The sequence below is a fragment of the Hyposmocoma kahamanoa genome, unplaced genomic scaffold, assembly GCF_003589595.1.
Source record: "Hyposmocoma kahamanoa isolate Upper Pololo Valley unplaced genomic scaffold, ASM358959v1 79, whole genome shotgun sequence".
In the NCBI taxonomy this organism is placed as follows: Eukaryota; Metazoa; Arthropoda; class Insecta; order Lepidoptera; family Cosmopterigidae; genus Hyposmocoma; species Hyposmocoma kahamanoa.
Window position 1 is genome coordinate 8,381,923 of NW_020653993.1, and position 13,160 is coordinate 8,395,082.

At 39.7% G+C, this 13,160-nt stretch overlaps 1 protein-coding gene across 1 annotated transcript; it reads left to right on the forward strand.

Moving 5' to 3' along the window:
* Positions 1–138: 138 nt before the first annotated feature.
* LOC113233542 lies at positions 139–726 on the forward strand. Its single transcript, XM_026468665.1, has one exon. It carries the CDS (start codon positions 139–141, stop codon positions 724–726), a length of 588 nt encoding a protein of 195 aa, XP_026324450.1.
* The last annotated feature ends 12,434 nt before the right edge of the window (positions 727–13,160 follow it).

Genomic DNA, 13,160 nt, shown 5'->3' on the forward strand with positions numbered 1-13,160 from the left:
AAAATAACGTCAGACCAAGGGAGGCAATTTGAAAGCAAACTATTTATTGCACTAACAAGGCTAGCCGGCATAGAAAAAATACGCACTACACCATACCACCCACAGAGCAATGGTTTGGTAGAACGATGGCACCGCACTATGAAGACAGCGCTCACCGCACGCCTACAATCAACATCACACTGGATAGACGTGCTACCGACTGTACTACTTGGCCTGCGCGCCGCCGTGCGCAGCGATACCGGCGTAAGCGCTGCACAGCTGACCTTCGGCCGCAACCTGCGACTGCCTGGCGATTTTTTCGTCGAATCGCCATGTGACGTCACTATGGATCACAATTACGTCACAAAAATAAAAGAATCCATCAACGCGCTCAAACCATCATCGTCATTACCACCACACAACAATAAACGAGCGATATTTGTTCACCCTGCTTTACGAGACTGCCAGCAAGTGTTCCTGAGAGTCGACGCCGTCAAAAAACCACTGCAACCACCATATGACGGGCCCTACCGCGTACTGAGAAAAAAGGACAAGGTGTTCGTGCTGCAACTACCAGATCGACAGGCAACCGTATCAATCGACCGCCTAAAACCTGCTTTCACGCCCGCGGATTGTACGACCGACACTGTCACAGCACCTGCAATCACCAAAGCGCCACAGAGTCCCGCCAGAGAAACCACAACAAGGTCGGGACGCGCCGTGAGACCACCGGTACGCTTCGCTTAGAGGGGAGCCCTGTAGCTGCAAGTCATCCACGCCTCCGCCGCGCTCAACGCGTCGGCGTGCACTGAACGGCGAGCGCGCGGCGGGTCCTATTTATGCCTTCGCGCGCAGCCGCGCCGTAACATCTCTATGTACTACTTACTCAATTAGACTTGTACTATTTCTAAGATATACAAAAGTATATAAGTAGTAACATTCGTTGATTAAATGTCGAGCTACACCAAGCCACACCAAGCTAGCAAGCCACAGCAATAGCCTTCGACACCTGAACAACCAGCGTTTTATTTGCCTACCAGCAGCAACACAACAGGCTCCTAAATTCTCAATTCCACTGTTTTATTTTTGTGTATAGGTATGTGACGCGAATACTAGTGAATTTGTTTACCGATTTTGACGATTCTTTGTTTGTGGGAAATAGGGTATATTGGTCCCATTTAAATTTGAGGAAAATATTCCACCTCTAAGGGTGGCAAATGAGGGGTTAAATCAGGTTTATTGGATTTGAACCACTTTCGGTTTTCCGTTTTCAATAAATCTTGATAAATAGATGTAATGTCACAACTTTTGAAGTTGGTTCATTTTTTTCATGAAAAAGATTTATTTTTTTTTATTTTGAAAACTAAGAAACTAATAATGTTTGCAATTATTTGAAATACTTTCAAACAAAAGCGTAATTAAGTAAAAAAAATCCTCCAGTTTTTTCGTTGACAAACTCTTACCACTTGACTTGTATTGAAATCATTTGATCAATTGAAAAACAAGTTCTTCAAAATTCTAGTGTTCTATTATCTAAGTACATAGTATGTATGTACACATGATAATATTTAGTATTAATATGACATTAAATGAAGAATCTAATGTACTAAAAAGATTTACATGAGATCAGGCGTCAGTATCCAAACAACCCAGTAATATATTACAATCTTATTAAATCTGAGACGTTGCGTACCCGGCAAACCTACGTTGAAAAGAGGTTCGTAGATAGCAAAAATCCATCCAAGGAAATATGGAATGTAGTTAATGACGAAATAGGCATAAAAATCAGATCATCAAACATCAGCCTCAAAGATTTATCGTCTCAAATTGATATACCAATAAATACGGTTCCAGACACAATTAATTCACACTTTCTAAATGTAGCTCCCAGATATATATAATTGAAAGCGATCTGTCTATATGTAGGCAATACATCTGCAAACATCTGCACAATACAGATGTGCCAACTTTCTCTCCACCGACCATCACACGGGGCCTTATAGATAAAGCGGTACAGTCGACGTTAAAGACCCGTTCAACTGTTGACCAATATGACATATCACTAAATATAATGTTATACATGTGGCCATTTATCTCAGACATTTTAATAGTCTTATTTAATATTATCATTGGCACCGGTGTGTACCCAGAAGTGCTTAAGAGTACCAGGGTATGTCCTGTCTTCAAGGGGAGGGGTGACAAGTGTGATGTGAATAATTACAGACCAGTAACGATTGTTCCTACTATATATAAAATTCTGGAATCTATCCTATCTTCCCACATGATGGGCCACCTTGAGGATAATGAATTGCTGAATGATAAGCAATTTGCATATCGGCAGAAGATGTCTACAATTACCGCGACACATAAAATATTTGACTGCTTAATTTCCGGTCTGGATGAGAAGTATAAAATGGCAGGCATATTTTGTGACTTGTTCAAGGCCTTTGATGTGATTAATCATGAACTGTTGTTGGATAAGTTATATCATTATGGAATACAGGGTAAGAGCCACAAACTTCTCACCTCGTTCTTATCGGATCGGAAGCAAGTGGTAAAATTGTCCTCGAACGGTTAAAGACTGGAGTCCGTTGCTGGTAGTGTGAACTTAGGAATTCCTCAAGGGTCTGCCTTAGGAAACACGCTATTTCTATTATATATAAATGACCATCCCACTGCCATCACAACCGGCCTCTCCGTACTGTTTGCAGATGACACAACAGTCATGGTTAGCGCGCGCACGTACGAACAGCTGGGAGAGAGAAGCGATGAAGGGTGTAAGCAGCTCCAGAGGTGGTTTTCATCGAGTGGGTTGCTGCTGAATATCACTAAATCCAACATCATGGTTTTCTCAGATCGAGGTCTCACAGTTCCTCCGCGTGTAGCAAGCAATCCGATGCCAATATGCAATGAGAGTATGTTCCTTGGCTTCCCTCTGGACTCGAACCTTAACTGGAAGTGCCATGTTGACAGACTGTGTGATAAACTGAGTGGTGCAGTTTTTGCGTTGCGTAAACTGAAATTGCTTATTTCCGATTCTGCATTGAGACAGGTCTATTTTGCACATTTTCACTAGCTGATGTCCATTGACTTACAAATAAATGGACGACGGGTCTAATACAAAAACCACGAAAAAAATGTCCCAAGTCAACCTATTTAAACGTAGTGACATGTAAAGGAATATGAAAAAGCTAAAACATTGAATTTAAATTGTAACGTCATCGCAATACTGTCTAATTTTGCTTGCTTCGCTGTCAGTCGAACAAACGAAGACTAAAGCGTGAATGACGCTCTGTATACGATTTTAACGCCCTATAAGTTCGGACACTTTTTAGCGCGGACCCGACGTCCATATAATTGTAAGTCAATGCTGGTGTCGTACGGTTCACTCATATGAGGTAATTCCACGGATGCCAAGAGTCATTCTAATGCAAAAACGTGCCGTACGCTTATTGGTTGGGGTAAAACACAGACATTCCTGCAGAAATCACTTTGTAGCGCAACGCATAATGACGCACTACTCACTCTACATATACGAAATTATAATGTACGTTAGAAACAATCTTTCTTCATTTGGTACTGTAAATGTTTCTGGCATCCCACTTCGCCGTACCGGTCATTTGAGAAGAGTCCTCTGACGCATGGCACTTGCAGAGAAAAACCCGCGTGTCATCGGACCTACTTACTATGAGCGTTTACCCGCTACTCTTAGACTTGAACCGTCTGACGAAATATTTAGGCGCCGGCTGAAAGACCTTTTCTTGAAAAATCCTTTATACTCTGTAAATGAATTTATGGACTTAAAATTGTAACGAATTGAGTATTTTCTATTTTTATTCTAATTTTTACCGCATTAACATATACTTCATTAACTGTTATCAACTTATGACGATCCTTGATAGAGAATGATATTTGATATGTAATTTCTAGGCTTGGCGGACTAAAGCATATAAGTCAAAAAAGTGCTTCATTTGCTAATATATAATTATATATTTTTTCGCATTGTTTATAGTGTTAGAAGGTGCAAAGAGAATTATAAATTTGAAAAAGACACCTGGAATAAAGTTCCAAATTTATGGAGTAACAAATGAATTTGACTTATGTGCTTTAGCCGGTAGATGTATTAATTTAAATGAATGATGTTGGATTTTTCACTTATGTGCTTTAGTCCGCCGACCCTAGATTTAATGACAACAATATTATATAAAGAATTGTTAATTTTGTATTTATTGTGTATTTTTCTTAGAATTTTCATTTTTGTCTGACGATCTCAATATAATTTCTTATACTTTGACATGTAGTGCAATTTATACTGTAATGTTATACGTGAGAAATAAATGAATCTGAATCTGAATCTAAATATAAAATGGTGAAAGATTTAAAAGTAGAAGATTAACGTTTTCAGTTTTGATCGCACATTGTTTGGCATAAGTAGCATCTTACTAGCCGAAATGTTTGCGAGTGAATTAATTTTGAAACGATTGAACGGGGACGCTGCGTTGGTCCACGTAAATTAGAACTACATCTCATAAAGTGTGTTGAAACGGCACGCGCTGGGGGCCAAGAGACGAATAGCCCAATTGATGAAACAGGCATCGAGGAAATACTTCGACTCTGCTCCTCACCACCCCAACCCCCTCGTGGTGGCTGCATCCAATTACGACCCACTCAGGGAACACCTCCACCTCGTACGTAGGACCCGTCGGCCAAGGGAAGTGCTCAACGACCCTGACGACCCTATCACTCTCGCCACTTTGAAAGCCAACCAGATCTCAAATCAGTCTATCTAAACACGCACCAACCGTTCTCGCCGGCGAGGTCGTAGAGCCCTCAATTCAGCACTTACACTGGTATATTCTCTACTATAGCACGTCCTCCAGTAGCGCCCTGAGCCGAGGTCCATGCCTATTTGGGCACCCTCAGGCCCGCTACTTACTTTTAAGTTTATTTTTGGGGTTATGAGCCTTCAGCTCTCCCTTTTTTCCGGTGGCACAGTCAAGGCCATCAGCGGCCAACTGCAAAATATCGTTCATAAAAAAAAAGCCAGGAGACGTAAGCGACGTTACGTTGCGACATCACATTGCCCGTATGGCGCTCGGTGCGTTGAAATCATAGCGTGGCAACAACGCAATGCACAGGCAATGCCCTTGTAGCATCACTCTGAGGCCAAATGAAACGGCCAGGAGGCTTTCCAATTTTCGAATAGAGCACTGGAAGTAGCTGAATGAAACAAAGTGATACCAAAAGCAAAAGAAACAATAGTCCAATATCCTTAATGGTTTATAAGGGTTTCAATCTTACAAGATTACATTATCATCATCAACTCATTATATTTCCCACAGTTGGACACAGGTTAAAATCTACCGACCCGAGAGATTCGGCTTTCCGGAGAGACTACAGGCTCGACGGCAAGACCAGGTTACGGCGGGCGTCTGGGCCAAGTCCTCCGTCAGTCATACGCCTTCACAGGCGTCTGTGACGGACCCGGACTTGGGTATGGACTCGTCGGGATTTGTGGTTAGCTGTAAGGAACGGATACGCTCGTCTGCTCCGGTGGTATGTGGCCGGGGGTCTGAGGCGAGGAAACGCGCGAGTCACGTTAGTTGCCACTAGAGGACACTACCACTTTGCATTTCTGGCACCGGCCCGGAGAGCTAGCGGAAGATGAGCTAGACATCTTCCGGTCCCTCTGGCCGCGTAGGAATTTGGGAACTGGAGAGACGCCGTTCAATCGGCGTCGGGAAGTGAAATGAGGAGATTTGGTAGTCGACTTAGAGTCAGCGGCTCAGCGGTGGCGACCGTTAGGCATGCGAAGCGCGACGAGAAGTGAGCGTGCCTATAGCTCCGGTGCCTATCTGGAAAATAGGGAGAGTGCTATACGTGCACCCGGGGCGGCTCACCTAAGGCACTAGCTTTACAGAAAACCGGATGAAGTACGTGCAATCGTGCTAATTCGGTATTAGGACCTGACTTAGATGGTCACTGTGCGGATCCGCTCGCACAGGTCATAGTGCCCTTCCCGCATAACCAAGAGATTGATAGGGAGGAGCACTATAAACAAAACTTATGTAGAAAGATGTGGGACTATTGGGCATAGGTCTCCTCTCTCTAGGTCCGCCAAGATCAATTCGAAATAAATAGTTATAAATATACTCGAATGAATTACCTTATTAACTTTCGCCAATTTCTCCGCCTGCAAGTAAAGAATTTAAAAAATTATGAGTAACGAGAGTATAGATTTAATAAATTTCGTGGCTTTTCATAAAATTATGATCACTAGTTACTAATTTCTTACCACGGTATGATTTTTCTTATTGTCCCGATATTTCAGAACGCTTACATGCTCAATTGGTCTGGGACCATGGAATGTTCTTATTATCCTGAGATTTTGGAACGTTTGCACACAACATTGGGATAGTAAGAACAAGTTGTCACTTTTCCTTACTATCCCAATATTTCGGAACGGTATTCCGTGGTAAGAAACCTGTAACTATTTACAGGGTAACGAGAGCTTTGTAGACAAGTTTTTTTAATTTTGATTATCCTTCCTTTTCTATTTGTCCCGTCATATCGACCTTATAGTTTCAACCCCGGTTTAATTTGACCTTCTCGATAAAGTTGGAATGGAAGCTAACATTCGATACAGGATTCAACGTCGAAAGAACAGTAAACTGTCTTCCTTTATTTATTCATGAAAATAAAACATACTAACGACATTTTCTAAGGGATCTTCGTAGTCTCTCTGGGGATCGTCTTCATTTTCACCATCAGCATAATGCATAGCTTTCTAGAAAAATATATACAATTTAGAAATATGAATGTTTTATATATTATTATGTACGTATTGAGCATGTTTATGTTTCATTATTTCATGATACTAAGTAACGAATAAGTCGTGCGCCTGATCTGAAACGACACACCTTCGCATAGAAGTTAGAGTGCCAACATCTGATATGTTTAAGTCGCAAAGATCTAAGGGACACTGCCGCTGTACCTGTCACAATGAAACGTAAGTTGGCAAGTCTCATGTGCCTGTAGTTTCACCAGCACCTTTATCCTACAAAACCCGAACGCGGTTATGCTCACATTACTGCTCGACGGCTTAGAAATAAGTAAGGTGGCAGTATTTCCCTGGACGAACTCTTTCACAAGGAGCTCTATTGCTACTATATAAGTATTTTATAATTGTTATCTAGTTAATCTAAATTTATATCACTAAACTAACATAGTATTAAGTATCTTTTAAACGAATTAATTGTTTTTCAAACTCTACCCTTTCTTTTCTGTGTCCCAAATGAACAGTTGTACTGTACTGGTTTTGGGACATCAGAGTACCTTTCTGTACACTCGTAAGCCATATTGTTTCAAATACGATTGATGCTGACCCGTCGTGGCGACAGCAGTACTATCCGCTAGCATAGATTGCATCTTTGTGTGAGGTCTGAATGTTGTTCTACTGGTCAACAATCAATTACCGTTCAATTAAGCACTATTATGTAAGTGTGTTCCAATAGTAGGGATATGTTATATGTTAATGGCTATGAATAAAGATTTTTATTATTTTTTTATTTTATTATTATTATGAACGCTTAATGGCATTGGAATGCAACTTCGTCATTTCTACCTATAATGCATTATGCAAAAAATGATAAATAAGTAAGTGTGTAAAAGTAATAAGCTATGGAGGTAGGCACTTCTAGCAATACTTTCGTGTAACCTAAAGTTGATAAGTATCTGTTTTCAGTCAACTTTTCTCATAATGTAAATAATTAGTAAATTATAACAATACTAGTACATAATCATTATTAGAAACATAAGTAAATAAGCGTTCGGAAAGGATTACGTATCGCTCTGTGAAGCGGGTGGCGGAGTCACTGCCCTCGCGCGGTGCATACGATTTAGGGACAATTTTATAAAACTTTACTAGATAGAATTAGCCACAATATTGAACAGAATATTTTTTTAAATATTTTAAAATGATTTCGCATTGTTTCTATTATTACTTTCTTGAATGAGGCAAGAATGCAAATCAACACACTGTATTACTAACAACATAAACAACAACTTTTGTTCCGTGACTTTTAATAACTCGTAAGATTTAACTTTCACACAAATATATAAATATTTAAATTGAACGCTCTAAACTGTGATAACTCTGTGCAACAACCGGGAGTCGTCGGGGAGGACGCTTGCACGTTTGAACTTACTATCAAATACAAATGTAGAAGGTGCCAGATATAACAAAAAAACTTAAAAGTCTTTTTTGGTATATTTATCATGTTTCGTCACAAGTTACGGAACAAAAATTGATGTTCGTAATCTGTAAGGTTGTCAGTATTTTAAAAATAACCCTGTATATTCTAGGTAAATAATGAGCAATAGGGAATTGGACAGCTTTTCAGAAATAATTAAGTGTTTTTAAATTAACCGTAATGGATATTACACAGTGAAGAAAAATATAATATTTTATCAATAAAGCTTTTCAAATCCCTATATTTAACTTACTATTTAAATGTAATCTAAAACAATTACCACACAAACAGCACTACGCGTCAACTCGGAACGCGTGTCGTCATTGGTAGGTAAACAAATTAGACACTGTGCACTGGCTAGAAATTTACGTATTGGTTGACTGCTGTCCTCTAGCCAAGATTTTTAAAGTTTTTAGTTAAAAGATGATGAAACAGAGAAAAACACAAGATAATACACGAATACAGTGACTGCAGTGACGCTTCTCCTTATTTACCCACGAATGACTCCACGTGGTGTATTTGTTGTTTAGGTACCTACATAACAAGTTAAAAATATTTAGAATTTATACATTTTATTTTTTTATTAAAAACACCGGTCACATTTTCACAAAAAAAATTATTAAATCATATTTTTCTCACTTTATTTTAGTAAAAAAAGGAGGAGGTTATACATTCGGCTGTATGTATGTTTTCCGATTTCTCCGTCAATTGTGAACCGATTTTGAAAATTCTTTTTTTGTATGAAAGGATGCACTCTCATGATGGTCCTATTGTCACCAAGTCAGAATCTGATGAGGGGATCCCTTGAAAATCGAAGGAAAGCCTCAAATTTTATAGACATGTACGTGTATACACTAATTTCTCCATGAATTGTGGACCAATTTTGTAAATTCTACTTTTCTTTGAAAGGGTATACTCTCGAGGTGGTCCCTGATGCTCTTCCGGGTTTGTTTCGGCTATCACTAATTACTAATTATTTTCCGCAAATAAAAGTCCACTTTTCACTTTTCCCAATACATGTAATCAACAAAGCACCGTCACCATGACAACCAGAAAAGAAAATATAAAGTGTACAAAGGAGTCTGTAACAATCCCATTGTCACCAAGATATCAGAATCTGATGAGGGGATCCCATGGAAATCGGAAAAAGCCGTTAAGCAAACTTTTGAGGTCGGGTTTTCTTTTTTCAATGAAAAAGTTATAATCATTTTTTTAGGATTTATTGTCCAACTGTCTATTTCCAAAATTACATTTTCTTGATTCCTTGTAATTTCGTAACTAAGCCTTTAATAAGACATTGATAAACTACAAGTCTGGGTACTAGTTTCTAGATTGTGTCTACAAAATTTAATTACTTTGTTAGTTGGTATCAGAAATAGGATTAAACTACTTTTGCTTGGGGCATTCTTACCAAACTGTTCTATTATGAACTCACCACACCTGTTCTGTGGTATCACCTTATAGAAACATATCCATGCTCTCCGTACCAGGACCCCAATTCAGAACTCTTCGATATTTTAACCGAATCGTTCGATTGATTGGATATCGTTGTCGAACCGAAGGGCGCTTTCCGAGCTATTCAGAACATTCGAGCTATTCAAAACGTTCGAATCGGATTTTGATGCGATATCGTTATTCAAAAGCTTTTACGGAGTTAGTCTGTGAAATACGAGTAGTTCATACGAAAAATGAAAATCCTCTTATATACATTTTTAAGACTATAAACGCCTAAATAAAGGAATGCGTTAAAATAATAATAAAATTGAACAAAATCGACGCTTTATTTAAAATAATAAGAGATTTCCATATTACATTCTTGCTTTGTAAACAATAGGACGTTCGATAACTATGTAAATAACGTTTGTAGCCTTTGCCAGTCGAGAAGTTCGAGTAATCGTACGGGTGTTACGTCAACTCGTTTCGGTTTCGAATACGAGTGTTCCGGCTCGTGTTCGGGAGTTGCCATTAGGAGGTCGGGTCTGAACAGTTGCATTGCGTCCAACGACGAGTAGTAGCTGCTTGTACTGCCACACTGAGCACTCGGTTCTGGAGGCTAGCGGGACCCAAAGCACGGTGCAACGCTGGCCGACCGTGGGAAGTTGGGGGCCCAAGTAGCGGGAAACCCACCCTTGAAAGGCTGCCCCGCCACCCAACGAAAAAGCCCGGAATGCTCCACCTTGCCGGTTGGCGACCGGAAGATAAGACCAGGTGGTCATCTCTGGGGGAGTTCGGGCATCCCCGCGGTCTCCAAACTGATTGTATCCTCATGTGAGCTAGCTGCTTGGTTGGACACGACGCAATGCCTCGTTCAACTATCTTCCTCATGCCTATTCGCTTCTCCAAATAATTTACCATGAAGCACAAGAAAAGGATAAAATTTACACCGCGGTTGCACGTCCTCCCACTAAAAGTGCACCTCACCGAGGTCAAATCTCGGTTCGGTCCACCAACATCTTGAAACCGATAAACCGCAGCTGCTGTTCCTCACCGAGACGCAGATCAGATGTCCGACTGACACGGCGTACCTCAGCTACCTAGGGTATGCTCTGGAGCACAGGTTCCTACCTCGTGCCGAAGTCTGTGTGTACGTTCGTGTTGACATCTGTGTCAAGCGTCACAAAAACCTTGAGGCACCGACTTTTTCTGTTTTGTGACTTCTGGTTGACACAGGAGTATATACCCAAATAGTGTACTGCTGTGTCTACCGCTCGCATAGTGGAGATCAGGAGACAACCAAGTTTGACGTTCGATTCTGGTGTTGTGAAACGAAATCGTACGATGTCAAATCGAATCGGTCGGCAGCTGAGTTATCCAGGGTCCCGTCACTCGCTCGAGGTTATGCTATAAGTGCCTACCGCTGAATATGTCGCCGACAGTACAAGCGCTCAGACAAGTCTTTTTTTACATTACAATACTTGTATAAACCCAACATTCGGTTCCGCAAGACTGCACACGGCGGGCAACGTCATTTTCGCCTCTCCGTGCTTGTGCATAGGTTCCTTTTTCCCGTAGTGACATAAAGCCAACTTAATTCGATTCTGTGTCCATTAGTGTGGTGTGTCCCTTAGATTTATTAGCAGTAAAGCTCCTTGTGAAAGAGTTCGTCCAGGGAACTACTGCCACCTTACCTATTTCTGCTGCCAAGCAGTAACGTGAACGTAAGTTAGGGTGCGGGTGAAATTACAGGCACATGGGACTTTTCAACTTATGTTTCAGGAGACGGGCGCAGTGGCTGTGCCCCTAAGATCTTTAGCGATTTAAAAGCTCTGAGTGGTAATGCAGCTGTTATCAATGCACGACTTGTTGGTCCCGTCACTTGTTATTATAAAAAAATGATATATGTGATTAACGATGAATGATTGTTTATGTGAAATGTCACGTGATATGATAATTATTTTAATAACTCTAAAGGTACCAAAACAAAGAGCATTTTTTAAAAGTTTTTCATTTAAATATGAAGTTAATCATCAACTGATCTAGGGTCAGGGTAAATGACTTTGTGACTGGCGATCGCAAAGTCATTTTATCGTGAGCAGTTGCATTGCATTGGATAATAGAGTCATCAGCTTAAATAGTATTTTAAGCAATAGTTGCATAATAGAATTATTAAAATCAAGTACTGCGTTTAGGCCACGAGGCCTTGCCAAGTACATTGCATACGTATTGTTTGTAATAATTGCATACAATATTTTTTCTACGATTAACAAATAATGAAACAGACAGATCAGATTAGTATATTTTGTTAACAATCCACGACAAGAAGCAATTTTTTTTTAAATAAATTCTAACCCATTTATTACGGTAGGCGAAGGTTAAGAAAAGGTTAAGAAACGAAAAACAAAAAACCAAACAGATAAAATAGAACGGGCCAAGTACCGTAAAGTTTTTAAGATTTATGGCCCGGTTGCAAGACGTTTAGGTTAACTTAACCAATCAGGACGCAGTATAGCGTTTGAATAGTGACCTAATTGATATTTTAATTAGCAAAAACACGACGTTCTTTTTTTGCAACTCATAAAACGTACAGAAATTTAAAGCAGGTGCCATAGACAATAGACTTTTGATTTAGAACTAAAAAAAGTGCCTTAACAAAGGTTTATGAAATTATGATTGACTGATTAAAAAGGAGTAGAAAAAATATTAAGAAATTCAAAACGAATGTACTTAAATTAAGAATTAATTTGTATAAAAAAAAATTTGATAGGTAGTAGTTGTAACATTTTTGATCTTTCTGACAGGTTAAGGGGTCTAATCCATTCTGCCAGGTTTTAGATTTTTTTCAACATAAAAACTCTAGATAAGTACAAAAACCCGCCTAAAACAAAACCTACATTTCTAAGATTATTTATTTATTTAGTGAGCTTTGGCTGTAGAGCCATCAGTTTGAAAGAAAACAAATAATTGAGAAACTCGAAATCTTAGAATAATAACGCATAGAAACCTAGCCCGCACACGCTAAGTGAGGCAAGTTAGCTTAGAATAATAACGCATAGAATGATAGTTTCATATCAAACGAACTGTCACAAGTGAGGCAAAAACCAAATTCATGTAGGCGTAATCAACTTGTAACTACGCTCGTCGGCACGCACACAAATATACAAATAATGATGCCATGGAATAACATTTCCCTCAAAAGTGGGGAAATTGTATCTTGCTTAACTCATCATTAAGTTAAAGGTGCCTACAGATTTGCCCGACATTGTCGATCAGGTGCCTACAGATATGCTCGGTTTTGTCGATGAAAAACGAATATAGCACTTATTTGTAAATCCAAGATGGCGGACACGATTTTTCAAAATATGCTATCTGGGTATCCTTTTCGAGGTATTTGGGGATGCTCATTACGAATATGGCACTCATTTCTAAATCCAAGATGGCGGATACGAGTTTTGAAATAAATGCAATATGGGTATCATTTTCGAGGTACTT

Bases quoted from the DNA above. Each gene is read 5' to 3' on its own strand.
- LOC113233542 (XM_026468665.1), top strand. From the start codon at position 139: ATGAAGACAGCGCTCACCGCACGCCTACAATCAACATCACACTGGATA.